Source organism: Scyliorhinus torazame, chromosome 4 (assembly GCF_047496885.1).
Source record: "Scyliorhinus torazame isolate Kashiwa2021f chromosome 4, sScyTor2.1, whole genome shotgun sequence".
Lineage (NCBI taxonomy): Eukaryota > Metazoa > Chordata > Chondrichthyes > Carcharhiniformes > Scyliorhinidae > Scyliorhinus > Scyliorhinus torazame.
In genome coordinates this window covers 189,210,174-189,237,107 of record NC_092710.1, presented here as the reverse complement: position 1 = coordinate 189,237,107, position 26,934 = coordinate 189,210,174, and the positions used below count along the sequence as shown (strand labels likewise).

Here is a 26,934-nt window from a genome sequence, read left to right as displayed (position 1 = left end):
CTGCATTGATTTAAAATCACTTATCAGGCATTGGGAGCAAATGACCTCAATACCTTTTCCTCTATGGATTTAATTCCAGTTTTTGGGTTTGAAACTCAAAGTGGAAGTTGATTTTGAAAGCATTTGAAATTTTGTTTTAGCAATTTACTGCTGCATTTGTACCTAATCTGTGGCATACCAAAACATGACTAAATATCACTTGACTGGGAGAGGAGCTGCCCAACAAATGGCTGCTCGACATCTCAGTCTCAGGTTTCAGGAGATAAATATGGAGTGAGGAATGCAGGGCTCTCAACTGTTGGCCCATGTGACTTAATGCTTAAAAGAAAAAAGATACGACCCCCGTGAAATGATTCTAAATTTAACTGTCTGCCCAGCAGTTGATGTTTCAGCTGAGAGCAAAGGGTAGTAAAAAACAGAGCTCTGCAGAAAGGGGAAAAAAATTAAGTACAACTTCACCGATCAAGTGAACCTCCTGATTTCGGGGATGAACCTTGCGGTGGGATTCAAACCGATGCTTGGAGGTGCACAGACAATGGACAGTTTGGAGAAGCAACTTATTTGTCCCATTTGTCTGGAAATGTTCACAAAACCAGTAGTGATTTTACCGTGTCAGCATAACTTGTGTAGAAAATGTGCCAATGATGTTTTCCAGGTAGGTGTTTCGGTTGTTACCAATATTTGGCCATGGTATAGTTGTTAACTTTAGTGCACTATTAATAATTTGGGTATTTGAGTATCTGCTTTCTGTGTTCATATTTTTAGTAAATGCATAGACTTTTTAATCAGGTGAAAAGTGCCCTTCAGAAAAGTATTTTTGATAAGATTGTTTTCGGCCTGCTCATGTGTGAAATTGTTCAGAGCAGTGCTGCAAGTATGAGGGACAACAGAGAAGGGAAGTGAGAAAGAAAATATGTCAAATTACAATCGTGGTGGGAGGGGAGAAATTGTCATTGAGTCCAACTCATCCCTTTCTTTAAAAAACCACATTTCTCCTTATCGGATGCATGGTAGATGGCACTGGTGTTCAGCTTCATAACTATCATCGAAGCAAAAAAAAAAAAAAAACTATTTATAAAAACTACAAAAGAGGAAGACTGACAAGAAGACAACAAGGCAGTATGTGTAAACAGGTGGTTTAGCTGACTAATCTTGCAGAGCTGACTGACATTTTCATTTGGTATGTCATTCTCAGGCTTCCAACCCATTCTGGCAGTCGAGGGGTTCGACTACAGTGCCTTCAGGGGGCCGCTTTCGCTGCCCTTCCTGCCGACATGAGGTTGTACTTGATCGCCATGGAGTTTATGGCCTGCAGAGAAATCTCCTGGTGGAAAATATCATTGACATCTACAAGCAAGAATCATCCAGGTTACGCAATATGCTTTATTTATAGAGACAACTGGACAGAGAATACATGTATTTTAGTGAATGGTTTGTAATTACAGAATTCTTCTGCAGCTTCGCTTTTGTTTTTGCTGCTTCGCAGTTTGCGCTGTTCCACCCTCTTGCAACCGTTCACTCCTGCATTGTTCTTTCAGCTAAGGTGGGAAAGGAAGTATGTTTGCCCCCAGTTCCATTTAGGGATTCCGTTGTTCGTAAGTGTGAAGAGACGATATCAAATCCCCTTGGGGTCGGAGTGGACTGCCCCACAATGGAAATCCAAATAGTAACGGGTAAAAATGGTCACAGTTTTAAAATTAAGAAACCAGCATGTTTGGAAAGAAGGGGAATGAGAAGGTAAGTTGGGCAATACTGCTAAGGGAGCATCAACCTTGGGACTTAGAAACCGGAGGACAGAAAGAAGGAAACTTTTGAGTTCCACAGTTTACAATTTTGGTAAGGTTCTTTTATAGATAACTGGGTTTTTGGGAGCAATATTCAAATGGACAAGGATTACATTAATGGTCCAATGTTACCTCTTCACCTTTTGCTTGAGGTTTCTCAAATAGTACGAGGCTATTTGGATCAGGCCTGGGCTGATTTTAATTTGGAACAATCCAAAACTACTTCCATTGCCTTTACCTCTCTCAATAGCCCTCATCCACTGCTCCAAATAAAGATTCTTATTTCCTTAAAAAAATGTATTGACCCTTGCTTCAACTAACAAAGAATTCCAGGGCCTGAATTTCTCTCCCCTTGGATGGGCACGTTTGGCGAGCCCAAAAGCGGACGTGAATGTAATTGGTCCTGGAGTGTGATTTCATGCTGGCTGGCCAATGAACGGGCAGCCAGCGTGAAGCATGCTGAAATGGCTAAGTGGTGCTGGGAGGGCAGGCGCTGAGACAAGGGGGATGTGTGCTAGTGCTTGTCTGAGACAGCTCCCTCATGAGGACAGCTGTTGCAGTTGTCTCAGGGATATGCAAACCCGTACAAAACAAATGGATGGAAAAATTCTGCAAACAGTCTAGACTGTGCGTTCAAACGCTCAGTCCCCAGACACCTTGTCAAATTTTATTTCAGCCCTGACACTTCATCCAGCTCTGGATCAAGGTTGCAGCTAAAATGTAAAGGCCGCTTGGCCAATTTTCCAGCCCTCCCAAGTGTAAAAGTAAAATTGCTTTCAATTGGCCCCTTAATGGACTAAACTTTCTGGTTCTCACTCTCACGTGTGCCCGCTGACCGATGACATTGTGATGTGTGCCCGATGTCGTCTTCCTGGTAGAGCGCCCGCCTGCCTGAGCAATGTAAAATTCAGGCCCAGGTTCCAACAACTTATTTTTTATTGGAGCTCTAAATCAAAGCCTATTTAAGGCCATTGACTCATGATTGATGAATAAAAGGGGAGGAATCTGACTCTACACATTTGTGTAGATTCATGACGATGAACATCTTGCCAAGGTCATCCCCACACCCCCACTACTTGCCTTCAAACAACCGCGCAACCTCAAACGAACCATTGTTTGCAGCAAACTACCCAGTCTTCAGAACAGTGACCACGACACCACACAACCCTGTCATGGCAATCTCTGCAAGACGTGCCAGATCATCGACATGGATACCACTATTACACGTGAGAACACCACCCACCAGGTACGCGGTACATACTTGTGCGACTCGGCCAACGTTGTCTACCTCATACGCTGCAGGAAAGGATGTCCCGAAGCGTGGTACATTGGCGAGACCATGCAGACGCTACGACAACGAATGAACGGACATCGCGCAACAATTACCAGGCAGGCATGTTCCCTTCCAGTCGGGGAACACTTCAGCAGTCAAGGGCATTCAGCCTCTGATCTCCGGGTAAGCGTTCTCCAAGGCGGCCTTCAGGACCCGCGACAACGCAGAATCGCTGAGCAGAAACTTATAGCCAAGTTCCGCACACATGAGTGCGGCCTCAACCGGGACCTGGGATTCATGTCGCATTACATTCATCCCCCACCATCTGGCCTGCGAAATCCTACCAACTGTCCTGGCTTGATACAATTCACACCTTTTTAACCTGGGGTTACCCCTATCTCTGGATCTGTAAAGATTTAATCACCTGCTAATGGTCGCAATCCTAGCATTGTTTGGCATCTTTGAATTTGTCTATATATGTGTTTCTGGAACAGACCTCTTCATTCACCCGAGGAAGGAGCAGCACTCCGAAAGCTAGTGACATCGAAACAAACCTGTTGGACTTTAACCTGGTGTTGTAAGACTTCGTACTGTCTACACATTTGTGTGACATTGCTATTTGCAAAATCTGCGATAACGAGGTTGTCTCATGCCCATTATATGACACTGCATCATCAATAGCACTATTTGTATAAAACCACCTTTTACACCAGGAACCTGTGACTGATGGACCGCACAGTGAGGTTAATTCAAACTTCATGTAAGTCGGTTTAATGATAAAACCAAACTCTCAATGGCAAAGTTATTATAATTACTTTTCACTTCAAAATCTTTTGGTCTCATTCATTCAGAGAATCGAGGTTGTAGTTGTGTCATGCTTATCCAGATAACGATAGTGGGTAAATAGTCTAATTGTTGACTGTTAATAATAATTTATATCGTGCCTTTCACATTCATAGACAATCAAACGTGCTTTGCAGCCAATCAAGTGTAGTCACTGTTGTAATTTAGGAAAACACATCAGCCATATTGTGCTCATTAATATTCCGTAAATAGCAGCGAGATTAATGACAAAATTATTGTTCTAGAAATAGGGTTTCAGGTCATGGTTGACTGAATCGAAGACAAAGTATTATAACTGAGTTCAGGAAAGCACTTGATAAGTCCCCTTAGATTTATTTAAGTATTAATCATTTATTTACATTTTATCTTGCTATCATGATCACTCTATTATATTATTTCTCTGAATTTATGGTTAGTTATTAAACATCACACTTTCAAAGCTGATGACTTATGCAAGGTTTTCTTTGGTTTACACATTTATGTGGCACTTTATATGGTTGGGTTTGAGGGAGTTTTGCAACGGGTTTGTTGTGTTTGGGGTAATGTTGGGGATGGATTTGCAGGTGTGTTGGAGTGGGGTTGGGTTTGGGCGTGGGGTTGGGAGTGTTTTGGTGTGGTGTTGGGGGTATGTTGGATGGGGTTGGGTGTAGGATTGGGTTTACGTGGGGGGTTGCATTGGGGTTGTCTTGGTTATTGAGTTTTACAGCACAGAAAGAGAGGCCCTTCAGCCCATCGTGTCTGTGCCAACCATCGAATATCTATCTATTCCAATCCCATTTTCCATTTGCTCCATATCTTTGTATGCAAATGCTTCATAAATGTTGTGAGGGATCTCGCTTCCACCATCCTTTCAGGCAGTGAGTTCCAGATTCCCATCAATCTCTGGGTGAAAATGTTTTTCCTCCAATCCCCTTTGAACTCTTGCACCTTACCCTGGTTATTGACCCATCTACTCCGGGAAAGTCTATCCATTTTTAAAATGAATTTAGAGTGTCCTACCACTTTCGAGTTTCCGACCATTGTGTATTCCTTTACCTTGTTAGTGCTCCCAAAATGCATCACCTCACATGTTTTAGGTTAAATTCCATTTGCCACTGTTCTGCCCATCATCCTGTTATCTTTCCCCCTTGCTATTTACCACACCACCAATTTTGGTATCACCTGCATTGATCATACCTCCCCCATTCCAGTCTAGATCATTAACGTATGTTACAAACAGCAAGAGACCCAGTACCGATCCCTGTGGTACATCACTGGTAAAGGCTTCCAGTCACAAAAACAACCTTCGACCATTACCCTCTGCCTCCTACTTCAAAGCCAATTTTGGATCAAATTTGCTAAATTGCCCAGGATCCCATGGGTTCTTACCTTCTTTATCAGTTGTCTTCCTTATAAAAAGCCTTATTGAGTCCATGTACTCTACAGCAACTGCACTACTCTCATCTACACACTTAGTCACCTCCTCGAAAAATTCAATCAAATTCATTATACATGATCTCCCCCGACAGTCATGTTGACTATCCTTGATTAATCCTTGCCACTCTATGTGGAGATTCATTCTGTCCTTCAGAATTTTCTCCAATAATTCTCCTACCACTGGGTGTGTTGAGGGTGGGATTAGTGTGAGGGTTGGGTTTAGAGGTGGGGTTGGCTACAGTTGGGTTTATGGGTAGGGTTCGGGGTGTTTTGGATGGGGGCCGGGGTATGTTGGGGCAGGGTTGGTGGAAGAGGCGCAGTTGTTTTTTGAGAAATAGTTAACTTCTTGAAATTATGGTCACAGTGCTATTTTATTTTCGTTTAATTTTAACACTTCTCATAATTTGTTTCCTTCAGGCCTCTGCACACCAAATCTGACCAGCAGTTAATGTGTGAAGAACATGAAGAAGAAAAGATTAATATTTACTGTCTCACTTGTGAGGCTCCAACTTGCTCAATGTGCAAAGTCTTTGGCGCTCACAAAGATTGCGAAGTGGCACCTCTTCAAAATGTCTACAAACGTCAAAAGGTATCTTGAGTAATATTTGTTTTCATTTGGGACATAAATATCCATTATTTCATATATTCATCAAGATGTAAATGCATTAGAAGCAGTTCAGAGAAGGTTCACTTGACTGATAACTGGATGTGTCGGGAGAAGTGTGGGGGAGAGAGACAAGGTCTCTACCCATTAGAATTTAGAAGATTGAAAGGTGTTTTTTTTTTTTAAAAACTGAGGGGACTTGACAGGGTGGATGCTGAAAGGATGTTTCCCCTTGTGGGCGAGACTAGAACAAAGGGATAAAGTTTTTCAAAAGGGGTCTTCTATTTAAGATGGAGGTTATAAGAAATTTTTCCCTCAGAGTTATGGATCTCTGGAATTGTCTTCTCCAGAGAACAGTGGAGGTAAGGTCATTGAACATTTTTAAGGCAGAACTAGATAAATTCTTGACTAACAAGGGGGGGTCAAACCCCAGGTCACTATCCGTGTGGAGTTTGCACATTCTCCCCGTGTTTGGGTGGGTCTCGCCCCCACAATCCAAAGATGTGCAGGGTAGGTGGTTGGCCACGCTAAATTGCCCTTTAATTGGAAAAAAAAAAGAATGCATTAACCAGGGGAGTCAAAGGTTTATCAGGGGTAGGCGGAATGTGGAATTGAGGCCAATTAGATCAGCCATGATCTTATTGAATAGTGGAGCAGGTTCGAGGGGCCAAATGGCCTACTCCTGCTCCTAATTTGCATGCTTGTATGTTCATATGTTCCAATTTAAAGAAAATCTATGTTGCTAAGCTAAACTGATTTACTGTTCATCACGTATCTCATGATTTCCGCAGAGATAAATTCTGGCACTGATGTGACAAATGGTTTATTTTGTAAGTAATATGTTTAATTTACATAAACTGGGAGCTGATTGCGCCTTGGCAAAACTGTGCCATCACTTGCCTCGCATTTATCTATTTTATAATTTGATACTGTGCTTTACTCTAATTGGCCAAGAATAAAATCTAGTTTTATTATTTGAGTACCTAGTTGAATTCCAGATGACCCAATGGGTAGGATCCTATTCTGGTGATTTAGGCATGGGTTGCTTTTCCTCATTAGTGAACAAGCAGTTCAGTTTGGGTTGGGTCTACATCTGAATCCCAGTGTGATGGAGTAGGGTAGCCATTCATTGACCATTTTCCTGTCCCCCCCCCCTTAGAAATAATTGGAGTTCATATGGTATAAAATCATCTGGAAGGTCTCTTGAGAAAATACATTTTTTACTGTCTTCCTTTGTCTTGGTTTTCACCGCTATAGCCTCCTATTACAGGTGAGCTACCATTTATGATATCTACTACCTGTTTCCCATATTCCCATATTCTCCTGATAGATATCCTATGATTTGTTGCTGCTATTTGACCAAAGGCACGTAGATACAAATAAGGGACAGATCAGCCATGATATAATTGAATGACAGAACAGGCTCAAGGGACTGAATGTCCTATTCCTGATCCTTTCAATGTTTGACTTTGTTATTAAAATAAATGCTTCTCAACTTCCCAGCATACTCTTCTTGCTGACTGACGGGCACAATTGCACATGGCTTCAGAGAAGAGAAAGAGGAAGAGAGAAACAGAAGCAAAAACGAATGAAGTCGCGCTATAAGAAAATTACGAATTCATGGAAAATAACAACAGAAAAAGTGGAAGGGAAAACAAGACTTGGGGAGAAAGGGAAGCAAAGACAGGGATGAGCACCTGATGGGATTAGTTGGAAGAATGATAGAATGGCAGAGCAGACTCGATGGGCCAAATGGCCTAATTCTGCTCCTATATCTTACGAAGATTGCAAGCCCCACCACATTTGGTTATTGGATCAGTCGGCTGAGTGAAATTTAGGGTTAGTCATAGTTCCTTTTGGTGTAGAAATGCTGGTGTACCTCAAAGTACACGGCACGGTAGCACAGTGGTTAGCACTGTTGCTTCACAGCTCCAGGGTCCCAGGTTTGATTCCCGGCTTGGGTCGTTGTCTGTGTGGAGTCTGCACGTTTTCCTCGTGTCTGCGTGGGTTTCCTCCGGGTGCTCCAGTTTCCTCCCACAAGTTCCAAGAGATGTGCTGTTAGGTGAATTGGACATTCTGAATTTTTCCTCTGTGTACCCGAACAGGCGCCGGAATGTGGCGACTAGGGGCTTTTCATTGCAGTGTTAATGTAAGCCTACGTGTGACACTAATAAAGATTATTATTAGATTATTGAGTGTTACAAAATGATCTTCAAGGGGTTGCTGTTAGGTTAACTGCAGAACTGTTCAATCCACAGGAGAAGTAGGTTTTTATGTTATCTTTGCTGACTAGAATAGCTTGTACTCTGGTCTGATAAGCGTTGCTATTTTTTGCAGACTGAGCTCAGTGATGGTATTGCAATGCTGGTGGCAGGAAATGACAGAATCCAAGCAATCGTTACTCAGCTGGAAGAGATTTGTAAAACCATTGAGGTAAGAAGACGAGCACCAATATATTTGTGACTAAAGATGTGGATAGATGACCTCTGAGTTATAATCCATTCGATTTTCTTTTCCTTTATTTCTTCATGGGCAAGGCCAGCGTTTGTTGCCCATGTCAAATTGAAATTGCTCTTGAATTGACTAGCTTCCCAGACCATTTCAAAAGGCAGATGAGAGTCACATACATTAGTTTGGGTCTGAAGTCACACATAGGCCAGACATGGGTGAGGATGGCAGATTTCTTTCCCTGAAGGACATTAATGAACCAGATGGGTTTTTACAACAATCGATTATAGTTTCATGGCCGCCATCACCAAGATGAGCTTTCAATTCCAAATTTATTAACTGACTTCAAATTCCACCAGTTTATGTGGTGGGATTGGAACACGTCTCCAGGGCATTAGCCTGGGCTTCTGGATTACTAGTCCAGTGAGATTACCAGTATGCCACATTCTCCTCAAGAAGCTTCTAATTCAATTAATTAAAAGTCCAAGTTTACAATAGTTGTCCATCCCATTCTTCTATCGCTCCTACGTTCCCTGGTTTATATTGGCTCCCATTCCAGTAAGACTCCATTTTGAAATTCTCATCCTCCTTTTCAAATCCCTCCACATAAGCTTTGGCAAGGGGCCGCATAGGAGACTGTTAAATAAGTTAAGAGCCCATGGTGTTAAGGGTAAGATCCTGGCATGGATAGAGGATTGGTTGACTGGTGGGGATAAAGGGGTCTTTTTCAGGATGGCAGCCGGTGACTAGTGGTGTGCCTCAGGGGTCTGTGCTGGGACCACAACCTTTCACAATATACATTAATGATCTGGAAGAATGAACTGAAGGCACTGTTGCTAAGTTTGCAGATCATATAAAAATTTGTAGAGGGACAGGTAGTATTGAGGAAGCAAGGGGGCTGCAGAAGGATTTGGACAGGCTAGGAAAGTGGGCAATGAAGTGGCAAATTAAATGCAATGTGGAAAAGTGTGAGGTTATGCACTTTTGGAATGAGGAATTTAGGCATAGACTATTTTCTAAATGGAGAAATGCTTAGGAAATCAGAAGCACAAAGGGAGTCCTTGTTCACGATTCTCTTAAGGTTAACGTGTAGGTTCTGTCGGCATTAAGAAGGCAAACACAATGTTAGCATTCATGTCAAGAGGGCTAGAATACAAGACCAGGGATGTACTTCTGAGGCTGAATATAGCTCTGGTCAGACCCCATTTGGGGTACTGTGAGCAGTTTTGGGCCCCGTATCTAAGGAAGGATGTGCTGGCCTTGGAAAGGGTCCAGTGGAGGTTCACAAGAATGATCCCTGGAATGCGCAGCTTGTCGTACGAGGAACGGTTGAGGACTCTGGGTCTGTACTCGTTGGAGTTTAGAAGGATGAGGGGGGGTTCTTATTGAAACTTACAGGATATTGTGAGGCCTGGATAGAGTGGATGTGGAGAGGATGTTTCCACTTGTAGGAAAAACTAGAACCAGAGGACACCATCTCAGATTAAAGGGACGATTCTTTAAAACAGAGATGAGGAGGAATTTCTTCAGCCAGAGGGTGGTGAATCTGTGGAACTCTTTGCTGCGGAAGGTTGTGGAGGCCAAATCACTGAGTGTCTTTAAGACAGAGATGGATACGTTTTTGATCAATTAAGGGGAGGTGGGGTTATGGGGAGAATGGGGATGAGAAAAATATCAGCCATGATTGAATGGCGGAGCAGACTCGATGGGCCGAGTTGCCTAATTCTGATCCTATGTCTTATGGTCTTATGAGGAAGCTATTAGAAATGGTGTTAAAAGGGAATATAATAGGAACACATCCCGAATTAAAGCCATATGTTTCCAGAAAACTCAACAGTATAGGACAGAAGCTTGTTGTGGGAGATGCAGGTAATAATTCCACCAAACATGTGACAAAGTGTATTGGAATAATTACTTGAAGCACACCCAGGTACAGTTCAACTTCAGGAACTCACAACAAGCTACTTCTGGTGGCCAGGAATCAATGCTCAGATCAAGGAAAAAGCAAGACTGTGCCACTTGTGGGCAGAAGTCAGGAACGTACTCCATTGTCACAATTACATCCATGGCAGTGACCTAAAATGCCTTGGCAATGTCTACACATTGACTTGTCTACACATTGAAGTGCTGTGGAGGCCAAATCACTGAGTGTCTTTAAGACAGAGATGGATAGGTTCTTGATTAATAAGGAGAATCAGGGGTTATGGGGAGATGGGGCTGGTTTAGCTCAGTGAGCTAGACAGTTGGTTTGTGATGCAGAACAAAGGCCAGTAGTGCGGGTTCAATTCCCGTACCTGCTGAGAATTCTGAATTCTCCCTCTGTGTACCAGAACAGGCGGCAGAATGTGGTGACTTGGGGCTTTTCACAGTCACTTCATTGCAGTGTTAATGTAAGTCTCCTCTAATGTCTCCAAGGTCGGAAAGCCCTCCTGGATGAATAAATCCCCAAATCTCTCAATCCCTGCCCGCTCGCTGCCATACCTTAAAGCCCCCATCCAGCCCCGCTGGGACAAACCGGTGATTGTCACAGATCGGTGACCACACTGTCGCCCCCTTCAGTCTCATATGCTGCCTCCATTGCCCCCACACCCTTAGGGCTGCTACCACTACCGCACCTGTAGAATACCGAGCGGCGAGAACAGCAGGGGCGCCGTCAGTAAAGCCTCCAAACTCGTACCTTTGCAGGATGCTCCCTCCATCCGCTCCCAAACCGACCCCTCCCCCACTACCACTTCCTGACCATCGATATGTTGGCAGCCCAGTAATAGTTAATAAAGCTCGGGAGAGCCAATTCCCCTTCCCCGCGGGCCTGTTCCTGGAGTGCCCTCTTTACTCTCGGGGTTTTACCCGCCCATATAAACCTTGATATCGCCGCATTCATACTTCTGAAAAAAGCCTTTGGGACAAAAATCAGGAGACATTGAAAAAAGAAAAGCAGTCTCGGAAGGACCGTCATCTTCACCGTCTGAACCCTCCCCACCAGCGTCAGTGGGAGCATGTCCCATCTACGGAAATCCCTTTTCATTTGATCCACTGCTTTTCCCAAATTTAACTTGTGAAGCTGCCCCCAATCCTTTCCACACCATATTTTTAATTAGTGCAGTTTGGATCCTTGTAATGTTAGTATCTTCTACTTAGTTAGCTTTATTCACTTAGATCTAATTAATTACTGATCATTCAGAGCGGGTGTATGGCACTGTGATAGAGGATCAGCGATGATCACATTGAGCGGTGGAGCATGATCGAATGGATGAATGCCCTACTCCTGATCCTAGTTTCTATGTTTCTATTAACTTCTTCAATGTTGCCTCCTGGTTTAAATAATTAGCACGCCGACCAAATTCCTATTCTCCCTCTGTTTGATCAAATCACTCAGTCCTGTTTGCATAGCTTTACAGAAACCTGTGCTGTGCAAAATGTAAACACTTAAACAGATAATACATGTTGGTAAGTAATTCAGTGTGTTCCCTGCAGTGTCTCAGATCCTTCAGTAAGTGGAGAAAACCAACGTAACTTTGATAGTGTCATCTCAAAGACTAGTCAGTGGGAGGGCTCCCCTTTTAATATACTTTGAATATTTCTTTGTCACTTTGAAACCAGGCTCTTCACTTCCTACTGGAGGTCTGAGTGAGTTACAAGATGCATAACTGGGCAGCCCTATGGGTGTTCGTATTGAAAACCGTTGGAAGCCCAAGCTATGAAACCAACTTGACAGCTGCTCCAGCGCTACCTAATCCATGAGATCACACTATGGTCCAGGAATGCAGATTTCTCCGTTTGTAGCATAGCTTGCTGAGGTCATCCAGCTCCAATGTGATATCAAGGGCAGTTTGAATTAAGATTCTATGCTGTTTCTAAGGACACAGCTCACTACACACAAGTGGCTGATTTCCTGGAGGAGCCTTGCAGAAAGGTGCTTGGAGCAACAAAGTTGTTTAAAAGTCAAGGATCATGATTGTAACAATGCTGGAATTTCATGGTGTAATCTTATACTGGCCGACAGTGATAGTAGGAAAAAGATGCTATTAGATTTCAGTTGGCTATGGACAAGGCTAAAATGTGGCAATGCTTGCTACCTTGCCCTTTCACTTTACAGATCTTGAGCATGAACGCACTACATGCTTTGTATGTATTTTATCTTCATCTCACTTCAGATTAAAACAAACTGCATACGGTTAGCAAATGTCATGTACCCACTGAAGAGCGTGAAGCAAAACCTATTGTCTCAGACCCACAGTTAGTTTTCTTTTCCAGAAATTCAAAATGCTGTCTTACATAAAGTTCAATGAATGGCTGATTTCAGTGAAGTGGAGCGGGCTGCATTGTTCATTAATTATTTTGTACCTAAGGCACTGTTAAACTGATTAGTGAAGGTAAACATCCTAGGACAATTCAATAAAGACCTCTTGCTGATTACACACTGAAGAAGTTTGCAGTCATAATACTTGAAACATGGTGTATAGAAGTGAAGAAATCAAAAGATTTTTTTAACCCTGGAAATGACACAGGGAAGTAACTGAGAACCAAGGAGCACAGAAAGGTTCAAATTTGTAACAGAAACATTGCTGAAAAGAAGAAAAGAAAACTATATAAAGGCTGTAAGTGAGATAGCTCAGAAAGGCACAGAGAAAAGTCAGAATCTGCGAAAAAGCTGCTGAAAACTGACAAAAGAAAATCACACACCGGTTGCACAGGCTGCAAATTAAATTATTAGCTGCATAGAAGAAGGACAAAGGAAACACAGGCTGCAAGCAAATTATTGAGTGACTAAAAAGCATTGCAGTAAATTTTCTAATCCCATCGCCAGTTAAATTGAAAAATGATGCATGGCAAAACTGGCAACTTTATGGTGGAAAATTATGAGATCACAATGGACAAGGTTAACGAGCCTGAACTGATGAAAATATCCAGACTCCTGGATATCCAGACTCCAATGCTGGGAAGGGACTGCTACAAAGTGTATATTATCATCAATTTAACAAACGATCAAAGAAAAGGTTGACAGAGATTTTGAATGTGGAGATGCCGGCGTTGGACTGGGGTGAGGACAGTAAGAAGTCTTACAACACCAGGTTAAAGTCCAACAGGTTTGTTTCAATTCACTAGCTTTCGGAGCACTGCTCCTTCCTCAGGTGAATGAAGAGGTGGGTTCCAGAAACACATATATAGACAAAGTCAACAATGCAAGACTTTGCATGCGTGTCTTTGCAAGTAATTAAGTCTTTACAGATCCAGAGAGAGGGATAATCACAGGTTAAAGAGGTGTGAATTGTCTCAAGCCAGGACAGTTGTTAGGATTTCGCAAGCCCAGGCCAGATGGTGGGGGGTGAATGTAATGCGACATGAATCCAAGATCCTGGTTGAGGCCATACTCATGTGTGCGGAACTTGGCTATAAGTTTCTGCTCGGCGATTCTGCGTTGTCGCGGGTCCTGAAGGCCGCCTTGGAGAATGTTTACCCGAAGATCAGACTGAATGCTCTTTACTGCTGAAGTGTTCCCTGACTGGAAGGGAATATTCCTGCCTGGCGATTGCCAAACGGTTGTCGCAGCGTCTGCATGGTCTCACCAATGTACCACGTTTGGGACATCCTTTCCTGCAGCGTATGAGGTAGACAATGTTGGCTGAGTCGCACGAGTACGTACCATGTATCTAGTGGATGGTGTTGTCACGTGTAATGGTGGTACACATGTCGATGATCTATGATAGATCTACGTACTCACCATTACACGTGAGAACACCACCCACCAGGTACGTGGTACATACTCATGCGACTCAGCCAACGTTCATAGTATTTACAGTGCAGAAGGAGGCCATTCGGCCCATCAAGTCTGCACCGGCTCTTGGAAAAAGCACCCTACCCAAGGTCCACACCCGAGGCCTGACCTGTTTGCATCCGTCCTATAGCTGCCAAGACTTAATTATAATATTCTTTATTATTGTCACCTGTAGGCTTACATTAACACTGCAATAAAGTTACTGTGAAAACCCCCTAGTCGCCACATTCCGGCACCTGTTCGGGTACACTGAGGGAGAATTCAGAATGTCCAATTAACCTAACAAGCATGTCTTTCGGGACTTGTGGGAGGAAACCGGAGCACCCGGAGGAAACCCACGCAGGCACTGGGAGAACATGCAGACACAGACAGTGACCCAAGCCGGGAATCGAACTTGGGTCCCAACTCTTTGCGCTCCTCCTTCCCATCAGAGAAAATTCTAGACCCTCCAAAAATGCCAACATCTCCAACCCCCTTCTCTGGCGGTTCTGACTTGTAAAGATTCTTATAAAAAGCCTCAATGCACCATTTACTCTATCCATAACGGACACAAACTTAACGTTCAAGTCCCTGACCTGAATGATCTCCATGGAGGCCACCTGCCATCTCACCCAGTGAGCCAAGAGGTAACTAGCCTTCTCCTTATATTCATAAATGACCCCCCTCGAATGCCACAGTTGACAACAGATCGAACTGCATCTGCAGTTTCTTCCTATTTTCAAGGAACTCCAGGTTAGGGTCCCTCGAATACCTGCCACTTTCAGAATATCGTCAAGTAGCTTCTGGTTCTTTTCTCATACTTCCCTATTCATTTGCACCTTGTATAATATAATTTCCCCTCTGAGGGGAATTTCAAGGCACTCAATCCTGTGGTTGCCATATTTGGGGTGTCGGACTCACCAGGGCTGCAGACGAGGGCCGAGGCTGATGTCCTTGCCTTTGTTTCGTTGATCGCCTGGAGGCGGGCGGGTCCTGCTGGGATGGAAGTCGCTAGTCCCACCAAGTACCCTGGCAAGCTTCGGGGATCTAATGGAGTTTTCATACTGAGAGAAGGTGAAGTACACCGTGCTGGGATCATTCCGTTTTCTACTGGAGGTGGCGGCCTTTTATTACTTCAAGGAAATAATTACCGCCAGTTGCTGGGGCGTGGGGATTGTGTTCTCTTTCTTGTTTTGTTTGATATTTCAAGAGTTTTATAAAAAATGGTATGTTTTGTAAGATTTTGAAAAATTTAATAAAAACAATTTAAAGAAAGTACATGAAGACACAAACAGTTTATCTAGAACGTATCCCTTGTTCCAAAATATATCTCAAATCCCTGAACTTCTTAAGACTTCCGTTTTCCCCAAACAACATCCAAATTAAATAAATCTATAAGTCAAGGGCAGCACGATGGCAGAATGTTCAGCAATGCTGCCTCACATTGCCAGGGACCCGGGTAGATTCCAGGTGACTGTGTGAAGTTTGCACATTCTTCCCGTGTCTGTGTGGATCTCTGAGTGAGCAAGTTTCCCCCCACAGTCCAAATAAGTGCAGGTTAGGTTGATTGGCCATGATAAAATTGCCCCTTCGTGTGCAGATGAGATGGGGTTACAGGGAGAAGGAGTGGGCCTAGGTGGGGTGCTCTTTTGGAGAATTGGTGCAGACTCGATGGGCCTACTGGCCGTTTCCTGCACTGGAAAATGCTGGATAAACGCAGTAGGTCTGGCAGCTTCTATAGAGAGAGAATAACAGGGGCCGCGATTCTCCCTGTTTCCCGGGGTGTTTCCCGTCGGCTTTTAGGAAGAGATCCAGACTAGTATTCCCCCGCAGTTATCTTTTAAGGGGCCCCTATTCAGGACCCTCCCCATTCACCCCGTCAACGTTTATGATGCCCCTTCATACTCCCTTTCAACCCCCCCCCCCATCCTTCATAATCCCCCTTCACCCCCTTTTCATGGGCATGGCCCCCCTCAGGCCCTTACCCTTGGCACTGCCAACCTGGGACCCAGAGAGTGTCCCTGACACTGACAATACCAACCTGACACCCCTGGCAGTTCCAGGTTGGCAGTGCCAGGGGGAGTGCCAGGGTACTGCCTTGCCCTGTGCCTGACCACTTGGGGGAAGGGGGGCTCCAATGGACTCCTGAGACCCCAGGAGTGGCCAGCATGCCTGGTCTCCGCTTGTGGAGACCAGTACTAATTGGGGCCTGGGTGAGGACACAACCCGGCGCTGCATATTTAAATGAGCTTAATGGTTCATTTAATATGATTTTCTGGATCATGGCCAACGAGGGTTTGTGTCTGACACAAAGTCCGATTTGGGCCTCTTGTGTGATGCTCCCGGTGCATGGAGAGAGACAGCAGGTGCAAAGGGGTCGCAAAATCACACCCAGAATTAATGTTTTGAGTCTGTGTCACACCGACTCTGCAGTGTTTTGTTTTTATTTTATTGTTCTGGATAAGATTTTTTTTTAAATTACTTTTTCTGAGTTACCAAGCCAGGGCTCAGAGTGTGGACAGGAGCAAACCCCCCAATCCAGCCCCCCGCCCGCTCCAAAAAACAATTCAAATTGAATCCAATTCATAGTCCCCACAAGAGAGACATACCAGATCTGAGCCAAAAGGCCGAGCAGATACTACACTTGATCTTAGCCAAAATGCTGAGAAACGATCATTGTTCTGGATCTGCGGGAGTAAAGCTTATGTGTCACTTTCATCGGAGTAGCACATGAGCATAACCGCTGGGAAAACCGCAGGGCAGCACGGTATCATTGTGGATAGCACAATTGCTTCACAGCTCCAGGGTCCCAGGTTCGATTCCGGCTTGGGTCACTGTCTGTGTGGAGTCTGCACATCCTCCCCGTGTGTGCGTGGGTTTCCTCCGGGTGCTCCGGTTTCCTCCCACAGTCCAAAGATGTGCAGGTTAGGTGGATTGGCCATGATAAATTGCCCTTAGTGTCCAAAATTGCCCTTAGTGTTGGGTGGGGTTACTGGGTTATGGGGATAGGGGGGAGGTGTTGACCTTGGGTAGGGTGCTCTTTCCAAGAGCCGGTGCAGACTCGATGGGCTGAATGGCCTCCTTCTGCACTGTAAATCTATGATGATGATGATAAAAACATTGAGTGCATCTGATGAACAACACCAGAAGAATCATGTCGAATAACCTTCCAAATTTACTTAAATGTTTTTTTCCTGTGAATACCTATTGTTGAGTTGGAATGTTGCCCCGGTGGTACAGGAATGTTTATTGTTACTCTGCCAGTGTCTGCTTTACTGGCTTTCAGATTCCGTGATATTGCCAGCTGTGGTTTCAACCACGGGAACATGTTTACATGCCTCCTCAGGCATGCTCAGTGCATTCTCAACATGTTTTTTAGGCTGGGTGTTTTCTTTACATCATGCAACCTATCTCATAACAGAGGAATGTTTCCAACAAGCAGGTTGTTAGGATTTGCAAAGCATTAACTTCCTTCAGATGCATTGCATGTGCAATAGAATTAAAGTGACACAGGAATCAGCCACTCTATGTCCCTTAATTGTCTACTAACCTCCTGATCCGCATTTCCAGCCAGGAAGACTGCTGAATCATGTTTAATTAGCCAGTTCTGGAGCTTCTCTTTTTATCTTTTCACTGAATTCATCATGCTCGATATTTAATGCAGCAAGAAAACTTAACCAAAAAAGTAATGAAGCACAGACTATATTTGGAAATTTGCCTTCTCTGCAAGTGTTGCCAATGTCATGTAACTGAGCCGAAGGTGGGGGACGAGCCTTTTCTATTTTTTTGCCATTTTCCTGTGAGAAAGTACTTGGCTTGTATTTGGTAACTTCCCAAATATCACAACTAAGATCAAGAATCTGGAACTTGAGCCTGATGCACTATCAATTACGGCGAGACGAGAGTAGAGAGTAATCGAGGCTTTATTACACAGAGATGTGTTGCCTCCTACAGCTGCTGCTTAAATGGCTGCAATTCGGAGAGCACACACATTTATACTCCGCCTACTGGGTGGAGCCAGCAGGCAGGGATCTACCCCCGTACCTGTAGTACAGGGGCCTTACTGCAATACCCTCGTATGCAGTGCAGTATATACAATATAATATAACAGTGGTGACTACCACATTCACCCCCTGTTAAAAATGAGTCCAGCGGGAGTGGTGGAAAACTATTTACATCCAGGTTGTCATTAAAATTTCAGAGAAGGTTACAAATTTAGACGGTCTGGCGCCTTGATCCGTCGTTGAGAGCGCCGCAGTGCTGGTGGCGAGTCAGGCATCGGCTCAGTCGTCGGTGACTCCGGGAGCGTGTCGACATCCTTTTCATCCCCGGGTGGGACCAAGGGGAGGACAGATTGTCCTGGAGTGGGGGCTGTGGTGGGGTGCGCTGGGGGAAGGGAAGGTGGCACCGGTGTGGGGACACGGCTGGTACCAGGTCCCTGAGGGAGACTGTGTCTTGGCGGCCGTCGGGGTACGCTACGTAGGCGTACTGCGGGTTTGCGTGGAGTAGCTGTACCCTCTCAACCAATGGGTCTGCCTTGTGGAGCCGCACGTGCTTGCAGAGGAGAACGGGTCCTGGAGCTGCCACGTTGGGAGCGAAACCCCGGAGGTGGACTTCCTGGGGAAGGCAAAGAGACGTTCATGGGGGGGTTTCGTTAGTCGCCGTGCACAGTAGCGACCGGATGGAGTGACGGGCGTCGGGGAGGACCTCCTGACGGCGGGAGACCGGGAGATTTCTGGACTGTAGGGCCAGCTGGACGGCCTTCCAGACCGTCCCATTCTCCCGCTCCACCTGCCCGTTTCCCCGGGGGTTGTAGCTGGTCGTCCTGCTCGAGGCAATGCCCCTGTTGAGCAGGTACTGGCGCAGCTCATCAATGAAGATCCCCGGTCGCTGTGGACGTAGGCGGGGAAACCGAACAGAGCGAAGATGGTGTTGAGAGCTTTGATGACTGTGGGAGACGTCATATCGGGGCATGGGATGGCGAAGAGGAATCTGGAATATTCGTCGACCACATTGAGAAAATACGTGTTGCGGTCGGTGGAGGGGAGGGGCCCTTTGCAGTCCAGGCTGAGGCGTTCAAAGGGGCGGGAGGCCTTCACCAGGCGCACACGGTCTGGCCAGTAGACGTGTGGTTTACACTCCGCGCAGACCTGGCAGTCTCTGGTGACGGCCCTGACTTCCTCGATGGAGTAGGGCAGATTGCGGGCCTTAATGAAGTGATAAAAGTGGGTGACCTCTGGGTTTCCGAGATCGTCGTGTAGGGTCCGGAGTCGGTCCACTTGTGCGCTGGCACATGTACCTCGGGACCGGGCATTGGGGGGCTCGTTGAGCTTACCGGGGCGATACAAAATCTCATAATTAAAGGTGGAGTGCTCGATCCTCCACTGCAAGATTTTATCATTTTTGATCTTACTCCGCTGTGTGTTTTTAAACGTGAAGGCAACTGACCGTTGGTCAGTGAGGAGAGTGAATCTCCTGCAGGCCAGGTAATGACTCCAATGCCGCACAGCTTCAATGATAGCTTGGGCCTCCTTTTCGACAGAGGAGTGCCGAATTTCGGAGGCATGGAGGGTGCAGGAAAAGAATGCCACGGGCCTGCCTGCCTGGTTGAGGGTGGCGGCCAGAGTGACATCTGATGCATCGCTCTCGACTTGGAAGGGGAGCGTTTCGTCGACCGCGTGCATCGCGGCCTTGGCCATGTCAGCCTTGATACGGTTGAAGGCCTGGTGAGCCTCGGTCATCTGTGGGAAACCAGTGAAGTGGATGAGTGGGAGGGCCTTGTCTGCATAGTTAGGGACCCACTGGGCATAGTACGAAAATAACCCCAGGCATCGTTTGAGGGCCTTGGGGCAGTGGGAAAGGGTTAGATCCATGAGGGGGCCTATGCGATTGGGGTCGAGCCCTAGAACTCCGTTCTGAACCACATAGCCGAGGATGGCTAATCGGTTCGTGTTGAACACACACGTCTCCTTGTTGTAGGTTAGGTTGAGGAGTTTGGCGGTGTGGGGAAATTTGGAACGGTTAGCGTTGTGGTCCTGCTGGTCGTGGCCGCAGATGGTGACGTTATCCAGGTACAGGAAAGTGGCCCGCAGTCCATACCGGTCAACCATTCGGACTATCTCCCGTTGGAAGACCGAGACCCTGTTAGTGACGCCGAAGGGAACCCTCAGGAAATGGTAAAGGCGGCCGTCCGCTTCAAACGCGGTACATGGCGGTCCACCTTGCGAATGGGGAGATTGACCATATCAGATATGCGTGGGAGGGGGTACGCGTCGAGCTGCGTGTGCCGATTGATTGTAGTCTGACTAGTCAATGACCATCCTGTTTTTCTCCCCGGTTTTCACCACTACCACTTGGGCTCTCCAGGGGCTGTTGCTGGCCTCGATGATACCTTCCCGCAGCAGCCGCTGGACCTCACACCTGATGAAGATCCTGTCTTGGGCGCTGTACCGTCTGCTCCTGGTGGCGACGGGTTTGCAATCCGGGATGAGGTTCGCAAACAAGGAAGGTGGGTCGACCTTAAGGGCCGTGAGGCTGCGTACAGTAAGGGGTGGTAGGGGCCCGCCAAATTTCAGGGTTAGGCTCTGGAGGTTGGACTGGAAGTCCAGGCCGAGAAGCAAGGCAGCGCACAGGTTGGGCAAGGCGTAGATCCGGAAGCCGCTGAACTCTACGCCCTGGATGGTGAGGGTGGCGATGCAGTACCCCCGGAACGCCACGGAGTGGGATCCGGAGGCCAGGGAGATTCTTTGGTTAATGGGGTGTACCGCGAGGGAGCAGCGCCTTACCGTATCGGGGTGGATGAAGCTCTCAGTGCTCCCGGACTCCAGAAGGCAGGATATCTCTTGCCCGTCGACCTTCACCTTTGTCGACGCAGTCACGAGGTTGTGCGGTCGGGACTGGTCGATCGTTACGGAGGTGAGATGCGGCTGGTCGTCGGCGGCTGCAGGCGATGAGCGGCCCGATGAGGTGCCCGACGGGCAGGGGTCCTGAGGCAGGGAGGATGGTGGCGCCCACGGGCCGCACATGTCCTGAGGCAGGCAAGATGGTGGCGCCTTCAGGCCGCAAGTGTCCTGGGGCAGGCAAGATGGCTCTGCCCATTGGTTCTGAGGCAAGCAAGATGGCGGCGCCCACTGGCCGCAGGAGTTGTGAGGGAAGCAAGATGGCGGCGCCCACAAGCCGCACGTGTTGTGAGGGGAGCAAGATGGCGGCGCCCACGGGCCGCACGAGGTCTGATGCGAGGAAGATGGCGGCGCCCACTGGCCACATGAGGGGGGTGCTGGGACAATAGCGGCGATTGACGGGCCTGGCACACTGCAGCGAAATGTCCATTCTTGCCGCAAGCCTTGCAGAGCGCGCTCCGTGCCGGGCAGCGCTGCCGGGGGTGTTTAGTCTGTCTGCAGAAGTAGCACTTAGGTCCCCTGGGGTTGGTTGGCTGCTGCGTGGCGCAGGCATGGGGTTGGCTGGGGGCGGTCGCTGATGGGGTCCACGATGGGGTGGCCGTTGGCGGGGTCCACGATGTCCAGGAGGGGTGGGCCATGCGGTTGGGGGCATACGCCTGTATGTTGCGTGAGGCGACAGTGAGCGAGAACGCTAGTATCTTGGTCGCCGCGAGGTCAAGTGTAGCCCCTTCTAAGAGGCGCTGGCGGATGTAGGCCGACCCTATTCCCGTAATGAATGCGTCTCTCATTAGCAGGTTAGAATGTTCAGCGGCCGAAACGGCCTGGCAATCACAGTCTCTCACCAGGGCGAGCAGGGCACGCCAGAAATCTTCCACAGACTCACCGGGAAGTTGGTGCCGCGTGGACAGGAGGTGCCTGGCGTAGATCTTGTTGGTCTGCTGAGCATAGTTCTCCTTCAGTGGAGCCATGGCCTCTGCATAGGTAGGCACGTCCTGGATCAGGGGAAAGACATTGGAGCTCAGCCGCGTGTACAGAATCTGGAGCTTCTGTGCTTCTGGGATTGGGTCTGTCGCAGATCCGATGTATGCTTCAAAGCAAGCTGGCCAATGTGCGAAGTCCTTTTGCCGTTGTCTGCTTGACGATGCAGCTGCAGGCGATCCGGCTTGATGCGGAGATCCATCTTTGTAAAATCTCTGTAATAAATTGACGCACTATCAATTACAACGAGACGAGAGTAGAGAGTAATCGAGGCTTTATTACATAGAGATGTGTGGCCTCCTACAGCTGCTGCCGAAACGGCTGCAGTTTGGAGAGCACACATTTATACTCCGCCTACTGGGCGGAGCCAGCAGGCAGGGATCTACCCCCGTACCTGTCGTACAGGGGCCTTACCGTAATACCCTCGTATGCAGTGCAGTATATACAATATACAACATAATACAACAGTGGTGACTACCATAGAGCGTACATCATGAACTCCCTTGTTACAGTCAGGAAATAGGTGAATCAGAGGTGTACCAACTTTCTTCCTGTTTCATTCTTTGTTTCAGGCATGTCCCTGCCACATAACATTCTCTATCTGAAAGGGCTGATGATTGGTTAAGAAGCCTAACTGGGTATGAACAAAACCATGATAGCAAAAGAGCTGCCTCATACTTCCTGATTTTTGCAGATGGTGCTACCACGTCCTTCCACTGTATATTGGGAAGACAAAAGTTCTACTCCATTGTCCCTGAAACCTGCCCCAATCTGGGAGCCTGTTCAGGCAGAACCACACTGTATGAAATCATGCGTAATGTTCCACCCAAAGCAAAGCTTTAAATCACACATCCTGTCCAGCATTAAGATTGCTTACTTACACTTCTGAAGCACCTCCTACCTCTACCTCACCACGACTGTTGCAGCCAAACTTGATTACTCCAATGTTCACCATTCCAGCATTCCATCCTTCAATCTCCAGTTTCTCCAAAATTCAGTAGCCTACATTTTACCTTTTGCTACATGCTACTTGACAATTATAGCCATCCCCAGTAATCTACATGGACTCACTCCATCGTAATGTATTAACTTTAAAATGTTTAATTCTTGTCTTTAGATCACTCCACAGCCTTGCTCTACTTTACCTTTGCAATTTCTTTCAGCCTTGTTTCCCACCACTCCATCCCAGCACCCATTAATTCCATTATTCCACACCCTTAGGCCCTTTGAAGCTGGCATTTGTGCACCCCCCATAATTCCTCCTTTCTTTCCACTTCTCTTCCTTTAAATAATTTTCTTTAATATATTGAGAAGATTAAAAAATATTTTTGCCCCAGTTTCATCAATGACTTTTTTCCAGCCTGATCTACATGTTTTAACTTTAAGTTCCAACTTTCCCCACTGCGCCACCACTGCAGGCGACCCAATGTGCTGCAATTTCTAAGCTATTGTGCACTTCTGTGCTGCTACCATCTGTTTACTTAAAAAGTAAAGCCCCCACAACTCACTCTGTTACTGGTCCTTCTATTGTTGTTAATGCCACTTCAAATAGTAAATGAAGTAACTTTAATGCAGCCGGAGGGTATATATCTTTGAGATTGAATTAAGGAACATCAGGGGATTCCACAAAGGGATAAGGACAGTCAGAAGCAGGTTGGTGTTGAAGCAGATTTCAGTTGATTGAGGCTCAGGCAATTGGAGAACAAATTGGAAATGCAGCAGGGAGAGCTTTGGTGCGAGTCTGAGGAGACAGCGGGTCAGTTTTCGCTTCAGCTAAAGAGATTGGGATGATAACTTTAGGGTTAATCTAGAATCATCCAGCGAAGGTTAAATGAAGAGGTCCGGCAGAAACAAATAGATGAGCGTGGAATCAGAAATGGACAGGGGGAGTAATTATAAACCCAATTGCACCTGTGCTTTCGTAGACCTTACACACTGAGCTCTTACTACATTAGACCAGTTGAGCATCATATTTGAACAGATTCTCAGCAAATCTAATTTTAACATTTTGGATTGCATAGACCAAGCTAGGGAAATACAAGATTGCAGAAAATTCTTCCATTCCAAGAACTGATATTTCATAATAGTCAGAATTGTTGAATGTACTCACTGGGGTGGAGAGATGAGACTATATTCTGAGAGGACCTGATTCTACAAATAAAACTATGAAAACTGTTGTGAGGGATATGGACATAAGTGTGGGAAAATGGCATTGAGGTAGAAGATCCGTTATGATCAAGTTAAATGGTGGAGCAGACTCGAGGGGCCAAATGGCCTGCTTTGATATTCCTTTTTTCCCATACATTTGCCATTTAACTGAATATTTAATAAGCTTAAAGGTATTTCACTTACAATTGGTGATCAAATTACATGATTAAGAGAAAAACTGAAAGAAATACAGACAGTGATATCAGTCTCACTGAACTCGGAGACGATATGATGGATCTACTTGTATGAATCGGTATCTTCAGTGATCCACAATTTTTGCCCATCTCCTGCAGGTCTTCTGACTGGAAAAGAAAGTGTCATGTAAATCACTAAACTTTAACCACTAAATCAAACCACATTATTCATCATGTCTAACTGTATTCTAGAAATGCACCTAATGACCAGTATAGGGTGAATGGAAAATCGTGGTATCCTAGTGCTGCAACCTGTATATGTGGAAGTTTCTCTTGTGTGCAGGCAAGTAAAATATTACTTACCAATAGAGGGCGAACTTGTCCTGGGTAAAATCTCTCTTGACTGACTTCAAGTGAATGCCTAGTCCAGATGTAAAATTGGACCTGAATTTTGTGAGAGCGCTGTCTCTGTGAGAAGGTGGAACTTTGGATATTGCAGAGAGATTCGGAGGGAATACTAGAATGAGCACCCTGCTCCCCCTTCTGGCTTTACTGAGGGACGCATGGACCTAGACTTTTCGAATTCCAGGCTATGCAAGCCCGAATTATGAAAATGTTTTACTGAATGTCAGACCTTCGACCAGGGGTAGAGGGTCGAATTGTGGATAGCACAATTGGGGCTCTTTCTGGGGAAGGTGGGACCTCTACAGACAGGATGGTCTACATCTGAACCTGAGGGGCACAAAATATCCTGGGGGGGAGATTTGTTAGTGCTCTTTGGGGGGTTTAAACTAATGCAGCAGGGGCATGGGAACCTGGATTGTAGTTTTAGGGTACAGGAGAATGAGAGTATAGAGGTCAGGAGCACAGATTTGACATCGCAGGAGGGGGCCAGTGTTCAGGTAGGTGGTTTGAAGTGTGTCTACTTCAATGCCAGGAGTATACAAAATAAGGTAGGGGAACTGGCAGCATGGGTTGGTACCTGGGACTTCGTTGTTGTGGCCATTTCGGAGACATGGATAGAGCAGGGACAGGAATGGATGTTGCAGGTTCCGGGGTTTAGGTGTTTTAGTAAGCTCAGAGAAGGAGGCAAAAGAGGAGGAGGTGTGGCGCTGCTAGTCAAGAGCAGTATTATGGTGGCGGAGAGGATGCTAGATGGGGACTCATCTTCCGAGGTAGTATGGGCTGAGGTTAGAAACAGGAAAGGAGAGGTCACCCTGTTGGGAGTTTTCTATAGGCCTCCAAATAGTTCTAGGGATGTAGAGGAAAGGATGGCGAGGATGATCCTGGATAAGAGCGAAAGTAACAGGGTAGTTATTATGGGAGACTTTAACTTTCCAAATATTGACTGGAAAAGATATAGTTCGAGTACATTAGATGGGTCATTTTTTGTACAATGTGTGCCGGAGGGTTTCCTGACACAATATGTTGACAGGCCAACAAGAGGCGAGGCCACGTTGGATTTGGTTTTGGGTAATGAACCAGGCCAGGTGTTGGATTTGGAGGTAGGAGAGCACTTTGCGGACAGTGACCACAATTCGGTGACGTTTACGTTAATGATGGAAAGGGATAAGTATACACCGCAGGGCAAGAGTTATAGCTGGGGGAAGGGCAATTATGATGCCATTAGACGTGACTTGAGGGGGATAGGTTGGAGAAGTAGGCTGCAAGTGTTGGGCACACTGGATAAGTGGAGCTTGTTCAAGGATCAGCTACTGCGTGTTCTTGATAAGTATGTACCGGTCACGCAAGGAGGAAGGCGTAGAGCGAGGGAACCGTGGTTTACCAAAGAAGTGGAATCTCTTGTTAAGAGGAAGGAGGCCTATGTGAAGATGAGGTGTGAAGTTTCAGTTGGGGCGATGGATAGTTACAGGTAGCGAGGAAGGATCTAAAGAGAGAGCTAAGACGAGCAAGGAGGGGACATGAGAAGTATTTGGCAGGTAGGATCAAGGAAAACCCAAAAGCTTTCTATAGGTATGTCAGAAATATGCGAATGACTAGGGTAAGAGTAGGACCAGTCAAGGACAGGGATGGGAAGCTGTGTGTGGAGTCTGAAGAGATAGGCGAGATACTAAATGAATATTTTTTGTCAGTATTCACTCAGGAAAAAGATAATGTTGTGGAGGAGAATGCTGAGACCCAGGCTATTAGAATAGATGGCATTGAGGTACGTAGGGAAGAGGTGTTGGCAATTCTGGATAGGCTGAAAATAGATAAGTCCCTGGGGCCTGATGGGATTTACCCTAGGATTCTCTGGGAGGCCAGGGAAGAGATTGCTGGACCTTTGGCTTTGATTTTTATGTCATCATTGGCTACAGGAATAGTGCCAGAGGACTGGAGGATAGCAAATGTGGTCCCTTTGTTCAAAAAGGGGAGCAGAGACAACCCCGGCAACTATAGACCGGTGAGCCTCACGTCTGTAGTGGGTAAAGTCTTGGAGGGGATTATAAGAGACAAGATTTATAATCATCTAGATAGGAATAATATGATCAGGGATAGTCAGCATGGCTTTGTGAAGGGTAGGTCATGCCTCACAAACCTTATCGAGTTCTTTGAGAAGGTGACTGAACAGGTAGACGAGGGTAGAGCAGT

At 46.2% G+C, this 26,934-nt stretch overlaps 1 protein-coding gene and 1 non-coding gene across 3 annotated transcripts in view; one reads left to right on the top strand and one right to left on the bottom strand.

Moving 5' to 3' along the window:
• Nucleotides 1–365: 365 nt before the first annotated feature.
• trim54 (tripartite motif containing 54) overlaps nt 366–26,934 on the top strand; it is a 110,466-nt gene continuing 83,897 nt past the window's right edge. For both annotated transcript variants that reach the window (XM_072499021.1, XM_072499019.1), the window contains exons 1-4: nt 366–655; nt 1,196–1,368; nt 5,734–5,905; nt 8,258–8,353. In XM_072499021.1, coding sequence (XP_072355122.1) covers nt 488–655; nt 1,196–1,368; nt 5,734–5,905; nt 8,258–8,353 — 609 coding nt within the window. In that variant the 5' untranslated portion in view covers nt 366–487. The remainder of the gene's footprint in view (nt 656–1,195; nt 1,369–5,733; nt 5,906–8,257; nt 8,354–26,934) is intronic.
• On the bottom strand, nt 16,603–16,797 carry LOC140415697 (U2 spliceosomal RNA). Its single transcript, XR_011944620.1, has one exon. It is a non-coding gene; the product is annotated as a U2 spliceosomal RNA (small nuclear RNA).